The sequence below is a fragment of the Nyctereutes procyonoides genome, unplaced genomic scaffold (assembly GCF_905146905.1).
Source record: "Nyctereutes procyonoides isolate TBG_1078 unplaced genomic scaffold, NYPRO_anot_genome, whole genome shotgun sequence".
Lineage (NCBI taxonomy): Eukaryota > Metazoa > Chordata > Mammalia > Carnivora > Canidae > Nyctereutes > Nyctereutes procyonoides.
In genome coordinates, this window is record NW_026575051.1 from 66,473,105 (window position 1) to 66,486,800 (window position 13,696).

Consider the following 13,696-nt stretch of genomic DNA (forward strand, 5'->3'; position numbering starts at 1 on the left):
GCATTTCCTCACCCTAAGTGCCATCACAGTCTGCTATTGATAGGCATGTGAAGTCTAACTTACTCCAGAGCTCAGGATTTGGGACAGCATGAATCTCATCTACCATCATACGTGTATGTATATATGTGTATATGCATGTACGTACGTATGCATGCATGACTGTGTCTATACACACAAATATATACTTATGCATGGACGCACGCACGCACACACACACACACACGCACCAGCATGGTGCGCTGAACATAGAAGATATTCGCTATTTGTACCTTAGTGAATGGTCTCACCTCAAAAATTTCTCGAGTTTTTCTCTACTCTCACAAATATATATACGATCACGATATTCTAAAGCATAGTTAATGCTACCGGGTACTAGGGCCTCGTATCTGAAAGACAAAAACAACAACTATTGGATACTTAATGTGCAGTCCTGTGTACATAAAATGTCAAAAATGTCGAATTCTCTACCTATACAACCCAAGAAAGAAAGAAAATATTTTCCAGTGAAATAGTAGTGACCTTTTGACCGAAATGGTAAGACCGTTATGGGAACTGTGTATTCTGAGTAGAGATACCAGCCTACACTCCCAGGGGGCGAGGACCTGCCTGTGTTTTCCATCCTGATAGGTCACTGGACAGTAGCCCTGGAGCTCCGCACACTTGGGGAATCGGCTCTTCAGCTCCGACAGCGTCAGCCTCTTGGGGATCATGTCAGCAGGTGGCAGTGGATGAGGTGCTAACGGAGGCACGTACAATTCTGGGTTCTTCAAAAATTTCTGAAGGAAACGATTACAGCAATAAGACCGTTTCAAACAGGAGTGCGAAGCCAGTCAAAGACCCCGAGGAGGCCTTCTGCTACCGTCCAGCTTCAGCAGCAAAACCACCGGGAGCCGGGAGCCGGGAGCCGCCCTCTGGCCGCGGGGGCTCCCTTCCCGGCTGGCAGCCCCTTGCAGTCCTGCTGCCAGTGATGACATCGGAGACCCCGCTCCTGCTCACTCTCACGGATTCACGGCCTCACGCCCTCACTCACTCATTCGCATGTAAGAGCTTCGTTGAGCTTGCACTAGGTGCCAGGCTCTGGAGAGGTCACAGTCACCTGCCGGGCCCGTCTTCCTGTTCTAGGGTGTGAGGAAGGACGCAGGGGCTGTTTGGTAGGTGAGGGCACTCTACGAGGGAGGGGGCAGGCCAGATACGCGAGCTCTAGTGCCACGTCCAGTTTTAAAGCTCTGGGATGGCCATTTGCACGGGCAGGAAGGAAGAGCCACTCCTCCATACCGTGGCACAGAAGCTTCTAACTCTAGAGGAAAGCAAAATGCTCAGAGGCACCTGATTAGTTTTCAACGACCAGCCCAGCCTTTATCTTAACAAGTTAGAGACCTGATTTTACAACGGATTTGTATCCTGTTGCTTTAAACAGAAAGAGAGTACACAGGCGTAGGGGGACGCCTAGTGCTGAAAACATGTCAAAGGAAAGGAGACACCTGGGGGAGGGCTTGCTTCACTTCTCAGGACTAGGCCTTCCCTTCTGTACTGTGCGAGCTTGATCCCCGGGGCGCCCAGCTGCGGGCTGGGTCCTGGGTCCAGGTGCTCAGCATCCCCTCCGTTGGTGGGAGTCGCCGTCAGGCTTCCCTGTAGGCCAAAATGTATCTTGGGGTGCAGCATCAGGACTGACCTCCGAGGTGCCTCGTTGGCCTGCATGTCCTAGGTTCTGGTATCGGGGCTCCTGGTCTCCAGTTCCTGGCTGTTCCCAGCTGCACCCACCCTTTCCTTATCTGCTGAGTCCTGACACCGGGCGTCGTCTTTCCCTAGTAAATACGTGGCGCTGGGAACAACTTACATTCAGATTTGCCTGAGAACTCATTTTATAATAGTGCCCTCTGAACTCTGCTGCCCATTCCAAGGACCCGGCCATCGAGCAGTCAACTAGTTCACGTGACTCTGCCAAACTGACAGGGCAAAACTGCTCGAATTCACCCAGGCGGGCCATCAGATCTTGGGGTGTGATGCACAACTTGTCGATGCAGGCAGCTTTTCCTGATAGGAACAGGGGAACTATTATATATACAGTATTAAAGTTATATATTTTAATATAGAAATATATATTATGCATTTTAATATATATTTTATATAAATATATATTTTAATAGAAAACATGGTGATTTTAGAAATTAAAATGATTGCAATCACACGCACATTATATGACACATATAGTTTGTAAAATTCCAAGCCTCAGAGTAAAAAGTAAAGGTTTCTCTTCACATCTTCATCCTCTCGATTCAACATTCCTCCTGAGAGTAATCACTGTTGATTTGTATCTTTTTCAGACTCTTTTCTCTTTTTTTTCCTTGCATTATACACATTTACTTTTTGCATTTAGCACGCTTATGCCACTATACTGTAAACATTACTCTGCAACTTGCTTTGATCAGTTACTTATGGTCTTTGACATCTTTCTGTATCGGTTTATGTGATTTACCTAATTCTTTTTAACTAATGTAGTGTATTCCGTTGTATAAATTATGTATTGTTTGCTTAGCCCTTTACCTGTTTTTTTTTTTAGCCCTTTACCTGTTGATGAATGTTTTGGTTGCTTTTAATTCTTATCTATCATAAAAAAATAATAATAAATAAATACATAAATAAATTCTTATCTATCATAAATGATGTGTATATATGTTATAAACCACATATATGTGTGTGTATATATATGTATATGCATGTATGCATACCCACTTAGACACACACATGCAAATTTGCTACATATTTTTAAATTTTCTATGAGGTAGATTTCAAAAAGTAAATAGTTTGTTGACATGATGATCCTGTGCCCAGATGGCACACAAGAGAAGGGAAGAAATGTTTTTCCAAAAGTGACTAGGTTTACCCCCAAGAGTCCATTTTAAAAAGGAAGAGCCCAAGGTCCTTCAGTGAACAGGTTTAAGAGTTTTCTCCCCAATACTGTGCTGGAATGGGGCTTCCAAAGAAATAAGAGGTGTTAGAGAAAATGAATTTTTTTTTTACATATCTTAGTTAGAACGAGTAAAACTTGACCCTTAATATGTTTTTTTAATGGTTCCTTTCACTGGTGAGTTTTGCCTTTTATAAATTATTATTATGCCTAGGAAAGTCTTAAATTAACTATAAAATTATAAATCATGGTTTGTTATGTGACAATTAAACATATAAAATTGATCCTTAGGATTGGAGTGATGGTCTACAAGCCAAAGGATGCAGAGGATTGGTGGCCACACTGGAAGCTAAGAGAAAGACATGGAACAAATTCTCCCCTGGAGACTTCTGAGAGAATATGGCCTTCATAATATCTTGATTTTTAGCTTCTAGCCTCCAGAACTGTGAGGGAATACATATCTGTTGTTTAAGCCACCCAGTTTGTGGTACTTTGTCACAGCATGCTTAGGAAACTAAAACAATTATGAAAGACCATGACTTTTGTACTGTTGGCACTCTTTCTTGCCCGCTCAACCCATTCACTTGATAAAACAAAGGTGCCATGTTGGAAAGGTCTATATGGGAAGGAACTGAAGGTGGTCTGTGGCCAACAGCCAGCAAGAAACTGAGGTCCTCAATCCAACAACCCTCGAGGAATGAAATCTTGTCAAAGATAATACATGAATGAGTGTGTAGTAGATTTTTTCCCACTTGGGCCTTTAGAAGAGACAATAATCCTAGACAATACCCTGATTAGGATTGTGAGAGTTCTTGAAGCAGAGAATCCAGTGACTGGACTCCTGACCCACAGAAATGTGTGTGTGTGTGTGTGTGTGTGTGCGTGTGATTTTAAGCTGTTAAGTTTTGAAATAATTTGTTATGCAGCATAAACTAATATCCTATTCCATCTGTTGTATATGACACAGAGGAAAAAGTTGAGAAGCCCTAATATTCCTTTCATACAAAGAATATTACGCTACTATAATACTACAGTGGCATAATTTTATTCTAAAGTATTATAATGTACAGTACTATGATATAATAATATATTATATTATTAAAGTATATAGTATTATGTAGTGTTATAACATTATACTATATGGTACTACAGTATTACAATCCTAGATGCTCTTTAGCTTAGATGTGCTGAACCTCACCAATCCTGACAGTTTAGTAACAGGGTAATTTAGAATCACATGGCTTCAAATCCTAAAAGATACTCAAATATCTCTTCTTCTGTAATCTTGATGACATCTGGCGATGGCTATATATCTTAATCTGGGATTTGGCAGAATGAGGAGGAATCTCTTTAATCTTCCAGCTCTGACCTTACTCCACCTCATTAGTCAGAGTAAACTTTGGTGCCCTGATAGGAGAGGATCATTTGAATAGCATACAAAGGAAATGTGGACTGAAAAAAGAAGTCAAAACTAAATTTAAACAATCAGGTACAGGTTAGATTATTAGGTGGAAATTGAAGCAGAAGATCAATAAGATAGACTCCAATTAGATTAAACTATTCAAGGCAGAGGCAAGTATATACGGAATAATGAAGTGGATACCATGGCGCCTCATCCAGATCCTGATGCAGCCATCCCCCAGATGCTAGGAGCATCAGTGCTGATGGGTCACGGGTGCACTGGGAATTGCCCATTTGTCACAGGTTAATCCCCCCTCCCAGAGTAACCTGTGGTCAATGACAGGCCAATAGAGGGATATAGAGCCTGGCTCCTCCCCTCAATTTGGAGCCTCTGAGGGTGCATCCTCACTCCAGGGCTTCCCTATTGGATCTAATGCAAATCCAATATGCAGTTTCTCCTTCTGTCCAATTCTTGTCCTCACTTCCCACAGGTTTATTGCCTGATTAACATACAGGATGCCCAGTGAGTTTAAATTTCAGATGAACAACGAACAATTTTTAGTATAAATATGTCCCGTGCAATATTCGGGACAACTTACACTAAAACTTTATTTGTTATTTATCTGAAATTCAAATTTAACCGGGCATCTTGTATTTTTTGTTTGCTAAACCTGGCAACTCAAATCCTGAGAATACTTTCTGATAAAGCTTCTGCATACTACTTTTAATTTTGTTTAATCTTGAATCTGTTTCCAGGGAACTCAATCTAAGGCAGGGAGGGTGAAATGGGTTAACAGAAAGATAAATGAGACTCAAGTTTTGCTTTCAAAGTCTGCCGTGGAGTGTTTTACTAGTGTGATGCTATCCAAAACATCGTGAGTAGGTTTCTAAAAACTCATTTCTTTCTTCCCTTATGCTCATCATGCCTTGTAATCCTCAGATGAAAACAAATTCCCAGTCTTCAAAGAGGAACCAGAGATACTGGTTATGCCCAAATAATTAATGATGTAGAATCCTCACTGCATTCTTTCTCGTACAATATTCTTTTAGTCACATTGCTCTCATACCTCATTATATCTTCTCTGTAGTCCCATAGTTAAACCAAGTCACTAAACAGATGACTATGAGACCGTTACAGAAAAATTCTTTAGAGTCATCACTGTTTTTAGAGAATTCAGATATAGATAACTTTTCTTCTGCTTTATGTATTTTTAGAGAAAAGTCAAGAAACTTAAAGGAATATATAATCAAACATTTTCTTTCACGGATTCTGAATATATATTAAAAGATGTTTTATGCTCGTTTAATTTTTTACTTTATTCTATTTTAAAAATTTAGTGTTTTCTTACCTGCTTTTATCCTTTCCAGGTATATCTGCATATATTTATTAACCATTTGAAGTTTCTTAGTGACTTCATTCCACACCCACCATTTGTTGTGAAATCCATCAATCACATACCAGTTATGATGCTGTTCTTGATAATATTGCCTAATATCAACAATATTTTTGCGGTGTTTTGAGTTTTTGACAGCTATAATCTGTGTGCTATTGTGCAGTGGATAAGGCAAACTAATAGAGAAACAGAATGAATGGAAAAAGCTGTTAAAAATAGAGTTTTTTTTTTTCCTGGATGACTAAAGTTCAGTCGTTGATTTCATCACATACATTACCTTTGTTCCTTTTTTTTTTCCAGGAACAATCTTTTGAATATCTCCTTGGAAGGAACATCCAACTCAAAGATGACCATGGGGATGACTGACCTAGCTTCCAAGACACTCATCTGATATTTAGTTACAGGGTAGCCATCGATGATAACACTAACAAGGAGAAACATGAAAATAATTCCAAATTTCTTTTCTCTCATATCTTCCTTCCTGTCTTCTAGAGCCAGTTTATCTCTTTAGGAATAGCCTCTTGCTCTTTATTTTATAACTTGACTTATCTTCTTTGCACTTTGCCCTCTTTATCTCTGTATTTTTAAGCTGCGTCAGCCCAAGAGCCAGATGTAAGGCAGCAAACAGACAGACACAGCTCTGAATTCATACACTTAGCCTCACAGAGCTAGGCTTTGGCAGAACTCAAGAGGTAACAAATAATGCCTTGAATGTTGTGTTATTCAATTGGTGCTATTATTCTAAGCATGAAACAGTGAAAAGAATACAGGTTTCAGAGGCAGACTTAGATTTGAGACCTAGCTTGACCTTTCTGAGCCTGAGTTCTCAGTAAAATGGGGAAATGATATTCAACCCTAAGAGTTGTCCAAAAGACTTATAGATCTAGTATGTAAAGCAACTAGAATAGGCTCTGGCGCAATGAATAGTATCTTACTAAGAGCAAATATGGGAAAACAATTGTGCTCTAAGCTTAGTTTTTCTTTTTTAAATATTTATTTATACATTTATTTGAGAGAGAGCAGGAGGGGAAGGGCAGAAGGAGAAGGAGAAGCAGACTCCCCAGCTGAGCAGGAAGCCCCATTTGGGGCTTGATCCCAAGACTCTGGGACTATGACCTGAGCTGAGGGCAGATGCTTAACTGACCGAGCTAGCCAGGTGCCCCTCTAAGCTTGGTTTTATAGTAAAGTTTTGTGGGAAGGCTGGGGGTGGTGGGAGGAGAGATGGGGAGTTGGTGAGAGGACTCGTAATTATCTGGGAGAGAATCATTCCATCAGGACTCATTATGCTTCTGAACAGAAATGACAGAGAATTTAAGTTAGTCCAACAATCTGAGATAACGAGAATATAACTATCAAATTGAGAGGAAGAATAAAGGGTGTCCACAAATTCTAAGAGGAGTGGCCCCCAGTCAGGAAACTCCCTCTGACATGGGAGCAAGCAGGGCCTGCTGGCTGATGGTCATCAGGAAAGGCTGATTTAAAGGAAGTCACAAGATCCCCTTACTCAGTGCTCTCCAGCCAAGTCTCTAGCACTCGTTCTAAGTTCCATGGCAGAGAGGATTTTAAGTTAATGAAGCCAGACAAACCTAATAGAGAATGTTATGACACTGCCATTGTTGTGTTTTGGGGTTTTCAAAATAGAGAGTAGCTTAATTTCTTTGCTTGTGAAGGGTTTCTTGGGTGGTCTTCAAGATTAGAAAAATTCAGAGTGGTTGGCTAGTCACTGTCCTGGTATTAAGGTAAAATAAACCCTTTTTGACTCAAGGTTGCTTCACTGAGATCTCTTGTGAGATCTCAAAGCTGAATGCCAGGAAGGAGGTAACTCAATCTGTGTAAGTCCCAGGGTCTTCTCTGGAGGAAAAAAATCTGACACCGTAGAATCTGCTCTTCCATAATAGAAATTAGGAGGACTATCTGAAGACTTGATTGAGGACCAGTAGCGGGGAGGGGCAAAAAAGCCTCCTAAAGTAATACAACCTTGAGTAAATCAGTGTAATTCTAGGTCAGTGACATGGGCTCAAGAGTAGGGCCTTAGGCTGCACTGGCTTTTACAACTGGGTGTGAGCAGTGGCTGCATTGGGGGAGTAATGGTTGAGCAAAAAACTGTAAACTGAAGAGATAGCTCAAGCCTGGGGCTCTCCAAATGTAACATTAAGGGAGGGGCACTGCTACCTGTGCAGAGAGCTGGGCCAGTGAGAAACCATCTCCCCCCTTCTAGGGGAAAGGGGAGGGTCACTCCTTCAACATTCCATGGGGCAGTTGGAGGGTCTATTAGGCTTTGGAAGTCACAGTGGCCTCCTTGGTTGGCAGTGTAAGTTCAGAGATTTTCGGACAACATAGAGATGCTGTAGGAAGTGAAGTGGCCAGCTTGAATTCTAGCATGTAAATGTTCAAGCCAAGCTTTAGCCTGACATAAAATTAAAATATATAACCATGTAGGTGCCTAAGTTTTGAGAAGTAGATCACAGCATTTCCCAGAGCTTTAAACCTTGTTTAAGATGAGTATCTTAAATTCTGTTAGTAATTTCTTAAAAGATTTAACTCCTTCCCCATCCCCATCCCCACTTACCCTGCAGTATTACATATACTTTCCATCAGACAGATTTCTAAGGCTTGAATAGCCAGTTCATCAGGTGCTGTCATTCCTTTATGAAGATGCCAATTTAACATGAGTGCCAGCTCTGTGTCTGGTTGGTTGTTCAATATATAACGCAAAGCTTCTCCTATTGACAAATGCTTTAAGCCATATTCACTTGAAATTTTTTTGGCCACTGAAAAACATTAAAACTTTAAACTTACTCTATTTCACAAATTCACCAGTTAACCTTATTTTAAATTTCTGGTTCACTGACATCCGCAGTGGCCTAATCTTCACATTCCCCAAAGAAATTATGAAAATTAAAATTGTTACATTTTATTGAATTAATTTTGTCAAAGGTCAATCATTATTAGTACTTCAAGTATGTGGCTGATAGGTCTGGTTAATGAACCAACTCTGTGGGTTTTTTCATAACCAAACACTTAAGTGTTTTCTTCCTTCTGCACAAGGAAGCAAAAATCTTGAGAGCCTTACATGGCATACTACATGTATTATTAATATTTGGTATTATATACAAAATAACAATCTAACGCTCTTGTGTCACTGGACTGTACTATTTCCCTGTCTATCCATTCACGGTCTTCATGCTGCAATCAGAATAGCATACCCCTGAACAGTTAGGTCTCAGTTAATCCTATATGAAATATTTTTTAAAAATTATAATGCTGTACTTGACATTTTATTTTTTAATCTTTAAAAATATTTTATTTATTTGAGAAAGAGAATATGTATAAGCAGCGGGGGGGTGGGGGGGAGGCAGAGGGAGAGAGAGAATCTCTCCAGCAGACTCCACGTTGAGTGTGGAGCCCAATTAGGGGCTCGGTCTCATGACCCTGGATCATAACCTGAGCCAAAATCAGGAGTTGTACACAAAACTGACTGAGCTACCCAGGTGCCTCATATCTGACATTTTAATAGTAATTTACAGCTCATGAGGCAATTTATCTTCTGTGACTTTGATATTTTCAACGATCCATCAGATGGGTAGAATGGATATTGAAATTCTAGTTTTATAAAGGAGAGGACTGATGCCCACTAAAATGGAATAATTTATCCAAAGTTACACAGATATTTCTATTGGTTGAAAGAGGACTCACCTTGACCTTTTACTTTTCTAAATGAGACCATAGGCAATGGCTTCCAGTAACTGTTAAATGTAGACATGCTCTGTGGTGGTCTATATACCCCAATACATCATGTCTGGAGACAGTGGAATGTAGAGGACACTGAGAGAGCCCATCTTATCTTATATGGATTGCAGATTAGGGCCACCCCAGTGGGAAGCCCCTGTGAGAGCCACAGAGCCCTTAATCTCAGATTTGCCACAAATGATGGAATCAGACCTATTTTTAAGTTCTAATAATAATAAAGCTTTTATAATTTGATATCTTATTAAAATTCACTTCTTTTTCAACAAAGAAATAAGAAATCAAAACAATATGGTATTGATACAAAAACAGACATATAGATCAATAGAACAGAGTAGAGCACTCAAAAATAAACTTGCATGTGTATGGTCAATTAATTTATGACAAAGGAGGCAAGAATACACAATGGCGAAAAGCCAGTCTCTTCAATAAATGGTGTTGTGAAACCTGGACAGCTACATGCAAAAGAATAAAACTGTATTACTTACACTATACATAAAACTAAACTCAAAATGGATTAAAGACCTAAATGTAAGATCTGAAACCATAAAACTTCTAAAAGAAAATATAAGTAATCTCTTGGACTTTGGCCATAGAAATATTTTTCTGGACATATTTCCTTTGGCAAGGGAAACAAAAGCAAAAAATAAACTTTTCAGACTACATCAAACCAAAACGTTTGAAAAGTGAAGAAAACCATTAACAAAACACAAAAGCAACCTATTAAACCAGAAATATCCATTAAGGGGTTAATTTTCAAAATATGTAAAGAACTCAACTAATAATACTAGAACTCCCCTAATAATAAATATCAAAAACCTCCCAAATAATTCACTTAAAAAATGGGCAGAAGACCTGAATAGACATTTTTCCAAAGAAGACATACAGATAGTCAATAGACACATGAAAAGATGCATAACATCAATCAGTGAGATATCACTTCATACCAGTCAGAATGGCTAGTAACACAAGACAAGAAACAACAAATGTTGCAAGGAGAAAAGGGAACCCTAGTACCCTATTAGTGAGAATGTAAATTGGTACAGCCACTGTGGAAAACAGTATGGAGGTTCCTTAAGAACTTAAAAATAGAAATACTATATAATTCAATAATTCCACTGCTGGGTATTTACCCAAAGAAAACAAAAACACCAATCTGAAAAGATACATGCACCCCTATGTTTACTGCCGCATTATTTACAATAGCCAAGGTATGGAATCAAAAAAGTGTCCATTAATGGATGAATGGATAAAAAACAGGTGATATTTGTGTACTTATACACACAGTGGAGTATTACTCAGCCATAAAAAGGAACAACATCAATAGAAATCAAAAACAGACTCTTAACTATAGAGAACAGATGGTTCCCAGAGGAAAGGCAGGTGTGGAGGTAAGTGAAATAAGTGATGGGGACGAAGAGTACATTTATCTTGATGAGCACTGAGTAATATATGGACTTGTTGAATCACTATATCATACACCTGAAATGAATATAATATTGTATATTAACTATACTGGAATTAAAAAAAAAAAGAACAATGAAGGCAAACACACTCTTACCTGTAGTTTTTCCAGACTTTGGAGGCCCCAGAATTGCAATCCGAATGGGCACGGTAGGCTTAGGTTTGGGTTGGCGGATATATTTGATTGGGTTCTTCATAAATTTTTCTTTAGTTTCCTTACTAGATAAAAAATAAATATACTGGCGATGGATTACAGCATAGAATGGATTCTCTGAAGTTTCAGTTGGTTTGATTGTCTCTCCTTCACTTAGCTGCAATATATATACACCATTGAATTCATGAATTAACTTTAAGTTATAGAGCATTTCCCCCAAATCCATTTGAACAAATTTGTAAAATAAGAAAATTTTCTTACAAAATATAAGAAAAATAATTATAACCAAATATTATTATGAAAAAGTGTGTAAAAAGAACAAAGTATTTTATACCCACATGTAATTGATGAAATCTTAAATAGCTTTCAGTTTATGACAATTATAGTTCTCCTACTTCCTATATAATGTATTTAGTGTATGTTTTTGCCAAGAAGTATAAAGTTATTTGCATATATCCATGGGCCAATTTATCCTCACAAACAGGTCCATTCCTAAGGTGGTATTATGGATGGAAATGTGTTCCCCTCAATTCATAGGTTGAAGCCCCAAAGTGACTGTATTTGGAGGTAGGGTCTTTAAGGAGGTAATTAACATTGAGGTCATAAGAGTGGGGCCCTATCCGCATGTCCTTATATGAAGAGGAAGAGACACCAGGAGTTGCATAAGCTCAGAGGAAAGGTCATATGTGGACATAGTGAGAGGGTGAAAATCTGTAAGCCAGGAAGGGAGGTCTCACCAGAAACTGTCCCTGCTGGCACTTTGATCTTGGATTTCCAGCCTCTAGAACTGTGAGAAAATACGTTTCTGTCGTTTGAGCCACCAAGTCTGTAGTACTTTGTCATGGCACCCGAGGAGGTTGATACAGGCAGGATCCTGGGTTATCTTTGGGGGCATACTGGTAGGACTAATCCCACAGTCTTTTCATCCACATTTTCTATAGGCAAAATCCCACTCACATAACATAACATAAACATCAAGAGCAGCAAAAAAAGGGGAAAATAACTGAAAGGCTGCTTAACGCATAGGTAGAGGAATGGAGTGGGAGGAATGTTCCCACCTATTTGCATTAGTTCAGGATGAAAACTGGGTAATTAATTGATGTTAGGTCTGGATATCTTTTTTTTTTTTTAGAGCATCAGATGGCCAAGTATCAGCCCATAGGTATGAAGCAGTACGGTTCTGTATCACTCCTTACCCAGAGCTACCCCAAGACAGTTGTCACAGGTCAATGGTATTGTCAATGTCATCATTTTTGGGCTGGAGTAAATGCTGGGTATAAGAAGAAACTCAGGGGTGGTGTGGGAATGTCTGCTGTATATATTATATTTCATAGTAAAAAAAGCTGAAAGTCTAATGATTCCATTTCAAATTCCCAAATTAAGTGAGAGTCCTTGCAGTAGTTTCTGCTATTGCTCAAAATCCCTAGCACGTATCCTTTCTCTTCTATAGGCCAGAATACCCATAGTGTCATCAAATAAGAAATATCAAACTGTCATGCATCCAGAAAGATTCCCAAACAGCCCTGAAAAAATGATTACTTTTATGCTTAAACCCCTCCTATGACCATGCACTCCTTTCTCCACAAGGCATTTTTGTATAATCCTAATTATGTTTGGACACGAGCCCTTTCTCCCTAAATAGGGTTCTGACTTTGTCTACTTCTTCCCCTTTCTTGCTCATCTCAGAGAGAAGGGCAGGACTATCTTTCAAAAGCTTTCTAGGTGATTCTAATACACGCTTAACTCTATCCAATTTTCTATGGAGGGCACTGTCATAGGTCTCTATCCTCCAGCATGATATTTGAAAAGGTTTCTCTTGACATTCTACAGCTAAGATAAAGAAGATGGCACAATTAAGTAGAACTGAAATTGATTGTGTCAATATCAACCAGGAAGGAGGTTTCCAGTAAATGCACATGGCTCCATTTTGGATCCCATCCTCCAAAATCCTTTTTCTCTGTGACCAATAACAGTAATATATATTAATAACAACAATAACTTTTGTTGAGAACTTAGAAAAAGCCAAACACTGTTGTAAGCACTTTATAGTAATTAACTCATTTAATCATTGTAACAATATTGTAAGATAGGGACTATTCTTATTCCCATTATGCAAATAGAATGACTCGGAGAGGTTAAGTAATTTGTTCAAGGTCACTCATCTAATAAGTAGTGGTTTTGAACTCAGAAAATCTGGCTCCAGAGGCCATGATCTTCTCCACTGTGCAATGTCACTGATGGAAATAAGAAAGTACACAGGTCAAGCGAACAAGTCGCTATTGCATGACATTTTTAAGTTGTTTTTATAGAACTTAATATCATCTCAAGATATTTGTATGTTTACTTATTTATTGCTTATCCTGTCTCCCCAATCCAACTAGAATATAAGCTTTAAGACAAAAGAAACCTTGTCTGTTTTGTCCAATACTCTATCCCCAGCACTAGAACAGTGGTTGGCATGTTCTTGGTTGAGACTTGAAAATCATCCCACATGTGAGGTTACTGAATTCCAACTGGATTAAATCTGTCCACACTGCATAAAAATATGGTACTTAGAAATGCTTATTATGAACGCTGATGTCACATTTTATATTGTGTCTCACACTTTCCAGAGGACTTTATACTCTC

At 39.0% G+C, this 13,696-nt stretch overlaps 1 protein-coding gene across 1 annotated transcript in view; it reads right to left on the bottom strand.

The window, feature by feature from the left end:
- Positions 1–13,696, bottom strand: part of AK9 (adenylate kinase 9) — a 114,149-nt gene that overhangs the window by 4,117 nt on the left and 96,336 nt on the right. Inside the window, exons 32-38 of the mRNA XM_055330350.1 lie at positions 11,012–11,225; positions 8,273–8,474; positions 5,981–6,127; positions 5,659–5,879; positions 1,838–2,034; positions 607–776; positions 288–386 (exon numbers count right to left, since the gene is read on the bottom strand). Of these exons, the coding sequence (XP_055186325.1) occupies positions 288–386; positions 607–776; positions 1,838–2,034; positions 5,659–5,879; positions 5,981–6,127; positions 8,273–8,474; positions 11,012–11,225 (1,250 nt within the window). The remainder of the gene's footprint in view (positions 1–287; positions 387–606; positions 777–1,837; positions 2,035–5,658; positions 5,880–5,980; positions 6,128–8,272; positions 8,475–11,011; positions 11,226–13,696) is intronic.